Genomic DNA, 16,901 nt, shown 5'->3' with positions numbered 1-16,901 from the left:
GAGTAATAATGGATATATGAGTATACATTGGTGGGTTTTCTGTATATGCTAAACCTAAACTTGTTTCCTTGTCTATGGATCATGCAATCTAAAAATGGTAACAAACCATTATTTTCATTTTCTACAGTAAATTTGATGGAAGGTACTAAATTGTTAAGTAAGGGGAGAAATATTTGTAAATTTTCATTTGTTGGCCAAACACGGGAGAAATATTTGTAAATTTTCACTTGTTGGCCAAACACAAAGAACATCATCTACATACCTAAACCAAATTGCATTAGAAGGTAAGATATCCTTTAGTAATTTTGTTTCAAAAAATTCCATATAAAGATTACTTAGTACAGGTGAAAGAGGGTTACCCATTGCCATACCAAATTTTTGACCATAATAATCTCCATTAAATTGAAATACACAGTCTTTTATACACAATTTTATCAGTTTATTGAAATTAGCCTTTGAAACAGGTAAATGAATATCATCCAAGACATCAAATAAATATTCTAAAAGGTCATCAACTGGAACTTTAGTGAAAAGTGAGGAAACATCAAAGCTAACTAGTTTGGAATCAAAATTAATATTGATATTGTTTAGCTTGTTGACTAAATCTATATTGTTCATGATATTAGAATTTGATACCTTACCCACTAAAGGGTAATATTGATTTCAAACTAGTTAGCTTTGATGTTTCCTCACTTTTTACTAAAGTTCCAGTTGATGACCTTTTAGAATATTTATTTGATGTCTTGAATGATATTCATTTACCTGTTTCAAAGTCTAATTTCATTGAACTGATAAAATTGTGTATAAAAGACTGTGTATTTCAATTTAATGGAGATTATTATGCTCAAAAATTTGGTATGGCAATGGGTAACCCTCTTTCACCTGTACTAAGTAATCTTTATATGGAATTTTTTGAAACAAAATTACTATAGGATATCTTACCTTCTAATGCAATTTGGTTTAGGTATGTAGATGATGTTCTTTGTGTTTGGCCAACAAATGAAAATTTACAAATATTTCTCCCCTTACTTAACAATTTAGTACCTTCCATCAAATTTACTGTAGAAAATGAAAATAATGGTTTGTTACCATTTTTAGATTGCATGATCCATAGACAAGGAAACAAGTTTAAGTTTAGCATATACAGAAAACCCACCAATGTATGCTCATATATCCATTATTACTCATCTCAACATGACAGAGTTAAATTATCATCATTTCAATCTATGTTCCTTAGGGCATTACGTATTTGCAGTCCAGAGTTCATTGATGATGAGTTTGAGAAGATATATTCTATCGGATCTAAGTTAAAGTACCCTAGATCTTTCATTGATAAATCCCTTAAGTTAGCAAAGAAATCATTCTATAGAGTTGAGCCCAAACCTCCCATTGACACCAAGAATCTTTTAGTTCTCCCTTTTAATAATAATTTCACTTTGTTTCCCATGTTGCTTAAATCCTTTAATGTAAATGTTGCCTTGAGCAACAATAATACTATAAAGAATATCTTAATCAGGAATTCACCAGAAAATTCTCTTGGTTGCATCTATAAAGTGCCTTGTGGAAACTGATAAATTTTATGTTGGCCAGACTGGTAAAGATCTTTCTGTTAGACTTAAGCAACATAAATATAGTATAAGAACGGGACAAGAATCAAATGCCTTGTTTAATCATGTTAAAAACTATGATCATTGCATTGACTGGAGTAACGCCATCTCGGGTATTAACTCTATTACCAAGAGAAATATCATTGAATCTTCTATTATTAAATGCACAAAGAATTATAATCTTAATATTAGTGATGGTCTATACAAATTAGATAACCTTATTGTTGATAAGATTTGTAAAATGATAAGTTTATGAACGCTTGTTGTATGTTTTGGACAATCACATGTTTACCAAATGGCGTCCTAGCTTCGTCTCTTCAATGTATGTCAACTGACTGTTATATTTCTCTCTTGTGTCTCCCCTGATGATGTGATTATTACACGAAAGTGCACTTGGGAACTTTTCGTGTTTCATTTTCCTCGCGGACTCATAGGAATATCTTGATCACACGCAAAAGTGTGATCCTTTCCAATATATATATATATATGTACATATATATATATATATATATATATTTATTCTATTTATTTATTTTGCTTTGTCGCTGTCTCCCGCATTTGCGAGGTAGCACAAGGAAACAGACGAAAGAATGGCCCAACCCACCCCCATACACATGTATATACACAAGTATGTACATACACGTCCACACACGCAAATATACATACCTATACATCTCAATGTATACATATATATACACACACAGACATATACATATATAATAATTATGTTTCTGTTTCATATATCCATTCCAAACTCACCTTTCTACTAAAGACAATGGAAGGCTCTAATGAATGTTTGGTACATAAGGAATAAGTGGCAAGAAGGAAGAGGTATATCTAGGAATCTTGGGACAGTCAAGTAATTATATATGCAATGTTTCACGGAAATTTTTTTGTTTACCTATATAATTATAAAATCCATTTCATAATTTCCATTTTATTCTTACAATATGTTACATCACATGTGTGAATTACAAAATATTGCTAGCTAGGTAAAAACAAAACAATGTTATAGGCATGGGTAGAGGAATTTTGATAAGTGATGCCTCTCATACCTTCCCTAAATAAGAAAATATGTGCAATGTAAATATAATATTGTATACAGGTTACCAAATAACAAGGTTGTAGTACCTCTCTCCTTATCACAAACCAAATATGAAGTTTAATGGACAAAGAAACATTACCTGTGGCTTATTTTCAAACATATTTTTACAAAATGATGTTTATATTAAATAAAAAATGTAATAGCAAGAGTGCTTGGCTCAGGGTGGTATGAGAGGCAATCTCATGTTCCAGTCAGCAGTGCATGACAGAGAGCAAAGTGGTTAGCTGAGTCTGCTCTCATGTATCCCCATAGCTTAATGGCAGTTGATCTGAGGTGGTAGTGATTCTAAATGAAGCAAAAGAAAAGCCAACAGAAACCCACAAACAATATGTAAACAATATTTATATATGGTTATCCAGAAATGCCATGTGCTAGCCTCTTTGTTTGTAAGGTCTGTCATAACACAAATGCACACAAAAAATGCAATACAAAAAAAATTCCACTGCAATTTTAGTTCAACAGTTATGGGTAAGAATCTGTACAAAATGGCTATTGTCATTTCTTTGATGAATGTGAATGAAATTTTTACAAATTGCATCTATTGCTTGGAGTAACAACAATGTAACCAGCCATTTCAGCAACTGGGTGGAATTGAGGAAAATGTTAAGTCATGCATTTCTTAACTGACTGCTGTCTGTTATGTACAACAAAATTTCCATACAGCATTCTCATGGCATACTACTCATAAGACACTTTATCATGAAGGCTGCTTATATACTGCTTTCTTCACAATTACATTCTGGAAGGGATCACAGCATCTCAAAGTAAAATTTGATATGTGTAGGAATTAATTTTCAGTGTACTGTCAACCACCACTCCCAACTGCCATAACTGGATGGAGTCATTACAAGAAATTATCCATAACAGCTTCCCATTTTCCTCAAAAGTACCTGGTATGCTTGAGAAACCAAAGACCAGATGCAGAGAAAATGATAAATCAATATTGATCCAATTGCATCTCATTTTATGATGTATGTTGACTATTTAATAATGAAAATGGTAAAGATGATATGCATTTTATAAGTCACAAAACTTATACCTATGATGTATTGCAAAAATTTTTCATGCTTTTCTTTAAATAAATACATAAAATTCTTTTATTTCCCAAAGCTGAAAAAAATTATTCAAGATCTATAGTCAAGATCATACTTGGATTTTATGTCTACTTATGAAATCTCTTCATATAAAACTTAATACTCAAACAGATAAAAAAATTCATCACAACCTCTTTCACACACCAACATGCTATGTCACATTTCAAGACTAAAGACCATGCATGCTACCAGTCAATGCTATTTTTTGTTTGCACTGTCATATCTAAAAGAGATTCTGATGATCACTGGACATAAATGGTTTCCAAGAGAACAGGAACCTGGCTGGCTAATTTGAACCTTGTTTCAAGATGCTTCTAATCCCATATTGCTTTATCAAACTTGGCCCACCTGCTCACTCACACACATTTTGTACAAAACGTACAAGTAAATGTTAATATAAAGGGAATGGTCATAATTGTGAATGAAGTATGAAAATTTTTCCTATAATGCTGAATAATAAGTACTATAACTTAAGAGTCTTGAAGTAGTTATAACAATTATGCAGCATTGTCATTTGGGTAAAAATGAACATTTACTAAAACATATTTAACTTAAATATAATCCCTATTACATCATGGTAATAGGGCATGGTTAATTTCACAGGATGTGAAAGGAAGTCTCATTAAAATGATTTTCTCATTAACCAGTAAAATTCTTTTCCATGGCAGTCTCTTTCATGATAATAAATAAAGTATAGCTATCTTTCAAGACACGTACTATCAGATATTCATGAGTAAATCAATGTAAAAAATACATTCATAAATGGAATGGCATAATAGAAACTTATTGAAAGCATTTTACTTTCTCACATCTCTGGTCTGACGATAATGGGTCAAAGTTGAGAGTTCATGGGATATTATCCCTATTTACAAGGATATAATTCTATATGTACTTTGTGTGTAGACATCTTTTAACTTAAAACTACAGTTTGTGAAAGCACTTATGATGTTCCATTTATGCGATTTCTGCGAGAAATTTGAGAGCACATTCTTTGTCACATTTTCTCATAACAGTACAGTTAGTTTCTGCATCAAATGTTCATACATAATAAATCACAAGTTCTTTTTCACTGAATAAGCATGAACTAATTTTGTTTCCAGGAATATAAATACCTAGCATGAATACAATCTGCATTATGTATTATAAACCAAGTTGATGCCCATGCCCATAACTTGGCACATTTGTGGGTGAGTTGTCTGCACACCAAATAGCACCACATGAAAATAATTTTGAGATCACTTGAATTTTCCATTCTCACTGTCTATTCCTTGGCAATATTTTGTGCTATTTTCCCATTCCTATGAGGTCCATAGACTTTTATCTATGTCCCCAGATGTAGGTAAAAGGCAAACATGGTTGCATCTTGGTCATATCATTGCATGGCAAACTGGAATATCACATCCATGAACTTGCTACTATTTGCAAGTGTTCAGCCTTCTAAATGAGCTGAGTTAAAATGTTACGAAGCTTTTTTATTGTAACTTATGTTAGTTATGGGAAGGCAGCTTGGTTTTGCTTATAGTATCACTGTAAAGAACTTGCTTGGCAGTTTTAGAGCAATAATTATTTTAAACCATCTCTCAAATCAGCTTGCACTGAAATACTCTGTTGGAGGGTGCAGTTTTCAACACAACATTTTTGATTTCAACTCTTTTGTCTTATTGCACTTCCTTGGAGTCCATGCAGTGCTAACTCAAGGCTTAACATTTTCATTTTTTGTACCTCTGTAGATTTTCTCAGCCTAAGCCACACACAAGGTCATACACATAATTACACCACATAGATTCTTCAGACAGCACCTCTGTAGCATCTCCACAAATATTTCAATTGGCTGCACTATGAACTTATTTTCAGCACTTTCTCCAGCACCTGAGCTAGCCTGACAAATCTCTCAGGTCCATATAGACATTGGGCGGGAGCCAGGAGGCCTCATTAGTCAGTCCACAAAATGATCAAAACTGTCCAGGTACTCCAGGGCAGCCAGATAGCAGAACCTGTACTCCTCCTGAAATAAAAACCATAATTAGTGAGACTAAAACTTATCCATTAAACCATGCACTAACAAAAAGAGGCGACTAAAACTTGTCTATTAAACCATGCACTGTAACAAAAAGAGGCGACTAAAACTTATCTATTAAACCATGCACTGTAACAAAAAGAGGCTTCAGGTACAGATTTTTCCACTTAGGACCCCATAAGAACCATTCAGGATGCAAACTTTATTCTTTCCTCTTTAGAATTCGTTTGGCCTAGATCTAGAATTTAAGCTGTATATGTAAAGCATATTCTATTTCTTTTCTTATAATTTTCGTTATATAATTTGTACACCCTTTTAACAGGGCTCCTGCACCTTCAAGAATGTGTTACAATCAGAAGCAGGGAAAGGACAGACTTTTCTGAAGTGGGAAGTTCTTCAACCTGTTGTCCACTGTCGATGATACTTCACCAAAGGTACTTATGTGCTGTTTCCTGTATTAGTGAGGCTGTGCCAGGAACAAAGAAATGGCATCATTCCATCACGTCCACTCTCTAGCTGTCATGTATCATATCCATCCAAAAACAGGTAATGTAGACCTGTTGCCCCCTGTGTAGTACATCACTTTATCCCATGTATGCCTTACACCCTTCTGCATGTTCATGCCCTAAAAGCATTCAAAACCCTCTCTACTCCATCCTTCCATCTCCATTTAGGTCTTTTCCTTTATTAACTTCTCACTCATCCTCTCTCTATGCCTAAACCACTTCAGCACTTTTCAGCTTTCAACCATACTTTCCTTCTTACCACAACTGTCTCTGAACCTATCTTATATATTGCCCACAAACACTTAATTTCCAACACATAAAGCCTGTTATGTATATTCTTATCTTGAGCCCAAGGCTCGTTTCCATATAACACAGCAGGGACTAATGCACCGTCAAAGATGCCTAAACAGACATCTCTCTTTCAACATATTCCTCAATATACCCAGGACTTTTGCCACCTCACCCACCCTACAACTCACTTTAGCTCCCTGATTCCATACTGCTGTATCCACTCTCAGGTGTCCTAAATACTTTTCATTAACAACTTAACTATATTTCACTACTCACAACCACACACTTCTCGCATATGTAAACACTACTTTTCTAAGTTCCTTCCATTCCTCACCCACCCACTCCCTAATTTCACTTACCTTCATATTAGCCATTCTAATCTCACCTAGTATGTCTTTGTACAACCATATTTTCCGAGACCACTCACTTTCACCACCCTCTCCCCACCATATCATTCCTCTTTTCCTAAAGTCTTGGCAAACCTTCACCCCCTCCATCATCAAGTAATGATCAGACATAACATACAGTGCCCTTCTCATAACATTCAAAGACAATAGTTTCTCTTTCGCAAGCCTACCAGTTAGTACACAATCTAACAATGACTGCTTACCAAATACCCCTCTTCACCCATGTATTCTTATGTATGTCCCTCTTTTTAAAGCAGGTATTCCCAATCATCAGTCCTTTTTCAGCACATAACTTCACAAGCTGTTCACAATTTTCTTTTACATTACTGAGTACCTCATGCCCCTCAATTATACCTTAAACTGCCAAAATAATCGTTCTAGCATTCAAGTCAACCATCACTAATATTCAATATCTTGAATGAAAATTGCTAACATATCTGCTCAACTCCTCCCAAAACATGTCTCTCTTCTTTATTTCATTTCATTTCTCTGATGCCTGCTCATTCCCTTCAGGAACTCCCTCAAGGTGGAGGCCACAGCAAAAGAGTTTCCATAATTGATGAACCCTAGTGCCACTTTTTTAGTGGCTCACCCTTAACATCCACTGGCAGGGTGCAACTCTAACGCAGTGTTTTCAAAGGCTCCTTAACATTCCTACTGACTACTACTCCTTAATATATCTAGCTACTGATCCACCTATTACTTTTACCTACTGCTCCCACCTATTGTTCCTCCTCAATGCTCCTGTCTAATGTCCCTACTTCACTCTATTGCTCCTTCCATTTTGCCAAAAGACAGTGTTAGCAAAGAGTGCTCACCAAAGAAAAATCTAGAGTTACAAAGAATAAGTTGTGTGAGTTAAGTGTTGTCAAAGTTATGTGTAACAAGTAGTAACTCTATGTTTGTGAAAAGAATTCCAACAGTCCACATGTGGGTGAGGCAGAAAGAAATGACAGCTACCTGGGTTAGAGGAGTGCAACTTGACAACTACTGAAGTGCTTTCTCACTATGCAGCCATCAGTAACCTTCCCAATACCCAGGTGGGTAGTGCTGATCATATACCTTCCTGGTTGATGGCTGCCTACCAACTACTACCTACCTATAAGCACTAATAATCACCCAACTCTTGTAATCTACTTTCAATTTTGCCCACATCAGCACAAGACTCCTCCTATGCACCCCAAACAGAACTAAAAACCCTATCCCTGCTTCGCAATTTAGCAACCTCTCTTCACATAACACTGACAAAGCACATTTACCTATCTATCTATATATATGGTGTCTGTTTCCTTCGAGAACTACCTTAAGGGGGTGGCCATGGTAAAAGGGTACCTGTAACTGATGAACTCCAGTGCCTCTTCTTAGCCTTAAATGCCTCACCCTTAACAGGCAACTAGCAAAGGGCAAAACTAACAAGTGCAGTGTTTTCATAGGCTCCTACCTATTGCTCCTATGACTGTTTCTGCCTTATGTTCCAATCTACTACTTCTACCTAGAGCTCCCACCCAATGTTTATTCCTACCACTACCTTTGTTCTAGTCTAATGTTTTCACCTACTGCTTCAATCTACTGCTCCTAACACTGCCAAAAGGCCAAGCTAACATGCAGTGCTCACCATAGGAAAATCTAGGGTTACGATGAATGAGTTGCGCGAGTTGTTATAAAGTGTTAGGTATGATAAGGAGAGTTTGTATGTTTGTGAACAGAATACCAGCAAGACACATCTGGGTGAGGCAGAAAGAAAAAACAGCTACCTGGATCAGTAAGCAGCTGTCACTAACCCTTCCAATACCCAGGTGGGTAGTGCCCATAATACATGTTCCTAGACACTCGCTGCCTAACAACTGCCAACTATTACCTACAAAGTGTATATACACAGTGAAATGACCAGATAACCCCTTAACATCTGCCCTACCAATTAGGCCTTAAACACCACCCTGACATGCACCCATCTGAAACCATACAAAAGTCATATTTTCCTGTCTATGCAATGGACATAATCCATGCCTACATTATAAAAAAAAGATTCAGTTCATCCCAAGGACCCTTCATGCCCAAGATGCACTATGAGCATCTTAGGCCTGATGCAATGATCAGAGCACTTTAAAACTCATGGTTCTGCCTGGAAGATGTGGTTGGTTCTTGAGTGCCATGAGTGAGTGTTTCACAATGAGGGAAGGGACTCCTGGGGAAGACATAAATAAACAACTACATATACACACTCTGATGCTCAAGATATCCTTTCCTATGAGACAGAAATGCATAAAATTGAATTTTTGTATTAGTTTATGAAAAAGAAGAATTTGAAGGCAAAGTTTCAGAACGTGATGATGAAGGTGGTTAAAACAGACTCGCTCTTTAGAATTTGTTATACACTCTTACTTAAAGAGATATAATAATTATTCATGCACTAAATTGATTTCCCTCACTCATCCATGATAATCGAACCATGGGCATACTGTTTCAAGCATAGCTACAATAAATTAATTTGTTATGTTGCGGGAGGGTATGTGCACAAGATAGCCAGAGGACTGTTCTTCCCTGCTTTGGCTGTAAACCATGGCTATGATAATACAGATATACAAACTAAGTGAAAACATTCCAGCATGGATAAACTACATTCTATTTGTTGTCTACATATAAAAGCTACGCTGACAGAATTTTCTTGACTATGCTCTTTCTTTTCTTTTGCACATGTTCACTATTTCCCATACTAGTGAGCCCAATGAAAAACAGATGAGCGAGTCTCAGACAAAAAAATAAATCCTCGTGTAGCTCTTTCCTTCATAACTTCAAGGTTTTGTTGGAGGGAAGGATTTTCAGTGCCTCACTTGCCTTTTATGACTCTTAGGGGATATGTGGGAGCATTTTTTTCTACTGACTCCTGAGATACTAATAAGTTATCATTACGATATTCAAGAACAACTCACCTCTGTCTGCACCATGGCAGGGCGTTGCGTGCGAAGGTTGCGGACGGTCTGGAACAAGTCAACAACACCCTCGTACTGCATGCGCTCCAGAACCTGACTCAGAGTGATGAATACCCCAGTGCGACCAACACCCGCACTACGATAAAGATTTAAATTAATAACCAAGGAATTATCATGATTACCTTGCAGAGCGACACAAATCATAAATGTAACATGAAGAAACAGGCAGTTTTGAATAATGTACTTAATGCATCATAAGCAAAAATAAATAATAATATATCTTGCTGTAACCTGGCTTTTAATGAGTAAATGAACTAAGGATTTTTTTTTGAACATACAAATTTTTTGTTATACATAAAAGTAATTAATAATCCAGGTAAAAGATGGACCTTTTATATACCACTGTTCCTATCTTGGAAGCAAACCTGAAATGCTGGAACACATGTGATTATTAAGTCTTACATGAATGTTTAACTGAATATGACCATTACCACTTTGCCAGTGCTTTAGATTTTAAATAATTTTTAGACCATTCATTTTTTCTACTTTTCATTCATATCAATAATTTTGATTTCCATGATCACATTACCATAATGACAAAATTATTATTTTCCGCATATTTATTTCAATATAATAATATGTAACCGTTTTTTCATTTTATTGGGGAAAATTTTCAAATACATCCCCTCCCCGACATATGTCTGAATACCATTCTGACCAACTGGTTGGATCTTGAAATGGACAGAAGTTTGACCAGTCAGTTTGGCATGTAGGTTCTTATACTTGAACAGCATTCTTTTATCCTAATCAACTTCTATCATGATTATCTCATTTTTTATTAACCAGCTTTATTATATGCTTGACTGATACAACTCTTTTCTGTAAAGCTCTTTCATTGGCAGAGGTGCAAGGAATAAAGGTGTGCCTCCATACATATGATGTGCACCGAAGCCATCTCAATACAATCAACACTTGTTTCCGTTGTGTGTCACTAGCTAATTGCTACAGTGCAGTCAATTATTATGGTGATGGAGGACACTATCTGTAAAAAAATATTTTTCTGAGTTGTATGCTATTTAGCCTGGAAACAGCTGAAGCCAACAGTATCCTGAGCTCACAGTTGGGATTAGAGGATTATATACATTCTACAAAGCCTCACCTGCAATGGACAGTAATGGGGCCATCTTGGCCAAATTGTTCTTTAGTCTTGTGCACTTGGCCAATGAAATCAATGAATCCCTCCCCAGACTTTGGCACACCCTGAAAGAAATAATACCATATATATACATGCATGTTTCTTATATATATTTGATCACTGTTTCCTGCATTAGCAAGGTGGCACGAAGAACATATGAAGAAAGGCTACAACCACTCTCACACATTCTCTAGTTATCATGTGTAATGCACTGAAACCACAGCTCCTGACATCTTTCCATGGTTTAACCCAGATGTTTCTCATGTCCTGGTTCAGTCCATTATGCTGGTAGTAACTGGTAAGAAGCAACCAACCATGAAGGTATATTACCAGTACTACCTGCTTAGGTATCAGGGAGGGTCAATGACATCTCTAGGGAGCCAGCACTCCACTTAACCGTATAGCTGTCTTTTCATTCTGCATCACCCACAAGTAGACTGCTGTCATTCCATTCACTAACATACAATATCTCCTTATCATATATAAGACTTGACAACACTTAACTCTAAAAGTATTATCCCTAAATAGATTTTTCTCTGGCGAGTGCTATGCACAAACCCTGCCTTCTGGCAAAATTTTAGGAGCAACAGGTAGTAGTAGTCAGTATGAACATTAAACAAGAGCATTAGGTAGAAGAAGTAGGTATGAACATTAGCTGGAGCATTAGGTAGGAGCCTCTGTCAGTGGCCTGTTTAGGGTGAGGAACTAAAGGCTATGAACAACACTGAGTTCACCAGTTATGAAGGCTCTTTTGCCATGTCCATCCCTCGAGGGGTTTCCAAAAAGAAACAGGCATCAGAAACACACACACACACACACACACACACACATATATATATATATATATATATATATATATATATATATATATATATATACATATATATATATATATATATATATATATATATATATATATATATATATATATATATTTTTTTTATACTAATCGCCATTTCCCGCATTAGCGAGGTAGCGTTAAGAACAGAGGATGAGGACTGGGCCCTTGAGGGAATATCCCCACCAGGCGCCCTTCCCCGTTCCTTCCCTTGGAATAAAAAAGAGAGGGGAGGATTTCCAGCCTTCCGCTCCCTCCCCTTTTAGTCGCCTTCTACGACACGCAGGGAATACGTGGGAAGTATTCTTTCTCCCCTATCCCCAGGGATAATATATATATATATACATATATATATATGTATATTATTTTTTTATTATACTTTGTCGCTGTCTCCCGCGTTAGCGAGGTAGCGCAAGGAAACGGACAAAAGAATGCCCCAACCCACTCACATGCACATGTATATACATATATGTCCACAGACGCACATACACATACCTATACATTTCAACGTACACATATATATATACATACACAGACATATACATATATACACATGTACATAATTCATACTTGCTGCCTTTATTCATTCCTATAGCCACCCTGCCACACATGAAATGACACCCCTCTCCCCCCCGCACGCATGTGAGGTAGCGCTAGGAAAAGACAACAAAGGCCACATTCATTCACACTCAGTCTCTAGCTGTCATGTATAATGCTCCCTTTCCACATCCAGGCCCCACAAAACTTTCCATGGTTTACCCGAGATGCTTCACATGCCCTGGTTCAATCCACTGACAGCACGTCAACCCTGGTATACCACATTTACAGACGAACATATATACCACATATACAGACAAAGAGAAAATGAGATTTATGTATACGAAAGAGGGAAGCAGAGTGGAAGGTATTTATGGAAGCAGAGCTTTCGGCTACAGATGAAGTATATGGTTTGTGGGAAGCGTGTGTAAAAGGATGGTGAATGGGTGGATTATGAGGCTAGATTGCAGGGAAAAAATGCAAGTGATAGAGAAGCTTATACGACAAAGTGGCTGGAAATCAACAGGAAAGTAGGCGAGCAGAAAAATACAGCAAGAGAGATATGGAGTAAGGAGGTATTGACGAATCTGAGAAAAATAAAATGTTTTGGAAGAAGGGGAACAGAATGAAAAAAGCAAGAGAACAAATGGGTCAACAGTGATGGATGCAGATGTGGAAGTGGTAATAGGTGAAAAACACAGATGGAATGATTATTTTGAAGGTACCTGAATATGTTACATGATAAAGGGAACATGAGGCATGTTTAGGACAAGGTGGCACGTGTATTAAAAGGGTCCACTGAATGGTTTCGTGAAAAGTGAGGTAGTGACAGCCTTACATAAGATAAAGTGTGGCAAAACTGCAGGAGTGGATGGAATGGCAGACAAATTTTTCAAGAAAGGGTGTGACAATTTGCAGACTGATATGTTGGGTACTTCAATGTTTGTAGATCCAAGAAAAGATGCCTGAGGATAGGCAGAATGCATGTACTTATATAAAGACAAGGTGAGCAAAAGTAAATGCTTGGATTCCTAAGGTACAAATCTGTTTATACTTAGTAAGGGGTATGGAAGAGTGATGACTTACGAGGGTGGTGGCAGGCACAGAACATTTGACTTGGGAGGAGCAGTGTAGCTTCTCACACTACCAGGGGCAGAAGCACTAACAATCATCCAACTTTCATTCTAACATACATCAATCTTGAACTCACTTCCTTACACTCTTTACCTAGACCCACAGCTCATTCTTCATACAGATGTATTCTTTCTTTCTTTTAGACTAGTTTGCCTTTCCCACTGAAGCAGAGTAGCATTAGAAACTAAGCCTTTGAGGAAAAAATCCTCTCTCATTTCTTTCTTTTCTTACATTTAGAAAGTGATGACAAATGAAGGTTGGATTTCCTGCCCCACTTTGTTGCTTTCAATGACACATGGGGAGTCCCCCGGACAATATGTGTGAGGGTAATTACCTAGTCATATTATATAGGGAGGGTTTTACATATGGTGCCCTATATCTTAACACTCTCCACTATCACAATTCTTCAATTCATGTATACTGTCTGCACTATTCCATTCATCCACCACACTTATGCAATAAAAGTACTTTTTTACATCTTTTTTAACAATTTTCTTGCTTTATTTCATGTCCTCTGATTGCTCTTATCCTTAACTCTCTCAAAGAATTATACACTGTCTATATCTTCAATCTGTTCTGAAAACTTAAAAAACTGTAATGAGGTCACCCCTCACTCTCCTCTCTCCAAGATGGGCATATTCAAAGGCTCTACCCTTTCTTGTGTATGTGTGTTTGTGTTTCTCACTAAAACATTCTTTTAATTATCATCCAAATGTTAAAGTTTGGTTTTACACATGCAAGGGTAATTATTAATGTCTTACTTATGCCTTTACCATTTTCTTATACATTATATTCCTTCACTTTCACATCACTTAGTTTCACTCATCATGCATTTACACCATCAAAAACTTAGCAGTTCTGCTATCTCACCATGATCTGAAATGCTCTGAAATCACAAGCTGTATTGTCTCATTAAAATCAAGATAATACATACCTGTTCAGGCCATTCAATAAACTGGAACTGTCGTATGGTGCGTGACTGGCCATCTCTAGCATCAGTTATCTGGTGATAGAAGATGTATCATATATCTTCTTTTTTTCTTGGTAAAATTTGGTTATACCTCAATTTTGGTAATTTACGTGGTAAAACTAACAGCAATGGACATATTGTATTATACCGAGACCATTCAGTGCTTATAACTAAACAGTATATAATTCACAATTATTCTTAAGAAATTACAATGAAGAAAGTAATGAATGTTTATTTACCTTAAACTCCCTGAGAATATACTGAGGCATATTATACTCAGCGATTGGGTCTACCACATAAAACTGGTACCGCTGAGATCGCTCGTTGGGCCAATACTGGTAACATTTTTCCTAAATTATCACAGTAAACGTTAATCTTGACATCTAGTCAAATTATAGCTGCATGATCATATTACAACAAAGTATGTTGTGAAACCAAATTGGCTGGTGAGAAAACAAAAAAAAAAAAAAACCTGCTAGCACTCAATGGCATAAAAGTGGTACAAGTTTCATATTTCTGTAAATGAGGGGCCTTAGATTGCTGAAATGTATCTTCTAATTTACTACAATATGAACTATGGATTTACATAATACAAATAAGAAAAATGACAGAGGTATAATATCTCTGATGAGCTAAAAAGCACTGTGCAGAAGTGAAAAGGTTAAAATTTTAAGCCTTATAAGATGGTATTTAAATTCTTAAATTCAAGTAAAAGAATTTAGTCTTCACTCTTTACAATTCAATGGCAAGTCCCACTTGTAACAAAAAAAATTGTGGAAACAATTTTACCATACCATAGAAGGAGATAAAGAAAAATTACATTCCTTGGGGAGATTTCACATTGTACTTTTCTCATAAAAATATGAAAAAAAGTCAAGAAACATACAATACTCAACATGTTCCTCATTAATCTAAGTCACCAAACTTTTATCATAACTGTATGCCATTTCCTGCCTTAGTGAGTAGCACCAAGAACACAAGAGGACTAGGTCTTGTAGAAAAATCCTTGCATGGCTCCTTTCTCAGTTCCTTCATTTGAAAAGGAATGATACAGGATCATCTCCATTGAAGATGGCCATGCTTTACATAATCAAAATCCCCTGATTATCTTTTAGGAGGTAATGTTCAAGAAGGTTGTATTTCAACAGCTATGGCATCTTTCTCGGTTCACTGTTGTTTCACTAACGAGATCTTCATTAAAAGTTCTTTCTATGGGACTCAGGTTACTCCACTAAATCCAACTCGTTGGCATTGTTAAACCTAACTTCTTTGGCCATCCCCACCATGTCATGTGAAATTGTTAATTCTGTCTCCTGGCATCGCTGGAAGTTGTGTACACATTTAAACCAGATTTTCTCCCAAAACATTCATGTTCACGTTGGACTTTGTAACTTCCTGCCAAGAACTGCTGATGGTGCAGTGGCTTTCAGGATGTTATAGCCAAGTCAGAGGTCCCTTAATGTTCCCATCTTTTCACCATATCTTTCCTTGATGAGGTGGAAAGAATGCAACTTACAGAATTAGTCTTAAACATTTATAACTCCTTGATTCATGGGATGCAACATGGAATTCATGTTGGGTGGAATAAAAGTTTCATGAATATTTTCAGATAATTCAACAAATGCTGTCATCTGTTGGCACATTTTGGGGTATTTTGAAACTTTGAATTCTGTTTTCTTTCTCTAAATATATGGTACTTCCTAATTTTTGAAAGGATGTGAAAACAGAAAGATATTAAGCAAGGACTACCTGTACATAGGAGTGAGACACACCCCAAACCACTAAAAGTAAGATCATGGGAGATCATAAATATTTTTAAATTCTTCTGGTGTCTGTGATGATATCACAGATCTGTCTGTCAAAACTCAGGAATGTCAGGAGATGGCATAATAGGAAGATATTTTAACAAATCAAACAAGACCTAAGAACACTCCTATGGTACTAAAGTACTGGACATGTGAAACATGCTTGATTAAGAAATCTTAAATTCTGATAATACTGGGAATTTCCAAAGTCTGTACAACAAAAAATGTGATTCATATGTATGAACCTTCCTCATCATAAGTACAAACAGGCGTAGAATTATTGGCAAAGCAATCCTTAAGTGGAAAACACTTGTTTCATGTTACTGCAAAGATTCCTTACTCACAGTTTTCCACTAGTACTTAAATCTGAGGGGGCTAACTTACTATAAAGAGTATCTACTTATTTAATAACAATTTAAAATCATGCCACTCTTGTTACATGTGAAAACCAGCAGGTTACAATTA

The 16,901-nt window shown here is 36.2% G+C and overlaps 1 protein-coding gene across 1 annotated transcript in view; it reads right to left on the bottom strand.

The window, feature by feature from the left end:
* Positions 1–2,528: 2,528 nt before the first annotated feature.
* Lar (tyrosine-protein phosphatase Lar) overlaps positions 2,529–16,901 on the bottom strand; it is a 704,213-nt gene continuing 689,840 nt past the window's right edge. Inside the window, exons 35-39 of the mRNA XM_071659561.1 lie at positions 14,871–14,981; positions 14,596–14,664; positions 11,117–11,217; positions 9,958–10,093; positions 2,529–5,811 (exon numbers count right to left, since the gene is read on the bottom strand). Coding sequence (XP_071515662.1) covers positions 5,743–5,811; positions 9,958–10,093; positions 11,117–11,217; positions 14,596–14,664; positions 14,871–14,981 — 486 coding nt within the window. The 3' untranslated portion in view covers positions 2,529–5,742. The remainder of the gene's footprint in view (positions 5,812–9,957; positions 10,094–11,116; positions 11,218–14,595; positions 14,665–14,870; positions 14,982–16,901) is intronic.

Source organism: Panulirus ornatus, chromosome 68 (genome assembly GCF_036320965.1).
Source record: "Panulirus ornatus isolate Po-2019 chromosome 68, ASM3632096v1, whole genome shotgun sequence".
NCBI classification, from domain to species: domain Eukaryota; kingdom Metazoa; phylum Arthropoda; class Malacostraca; order Decapoda; family Palinuridae; genus Panulirus; species Panulirus ornatus.
The sequence above is the reverse complement of the archived record's forward strand: the minus strand, read 5'-3'. Positions and strand labels throughout refer to the sequence as shown.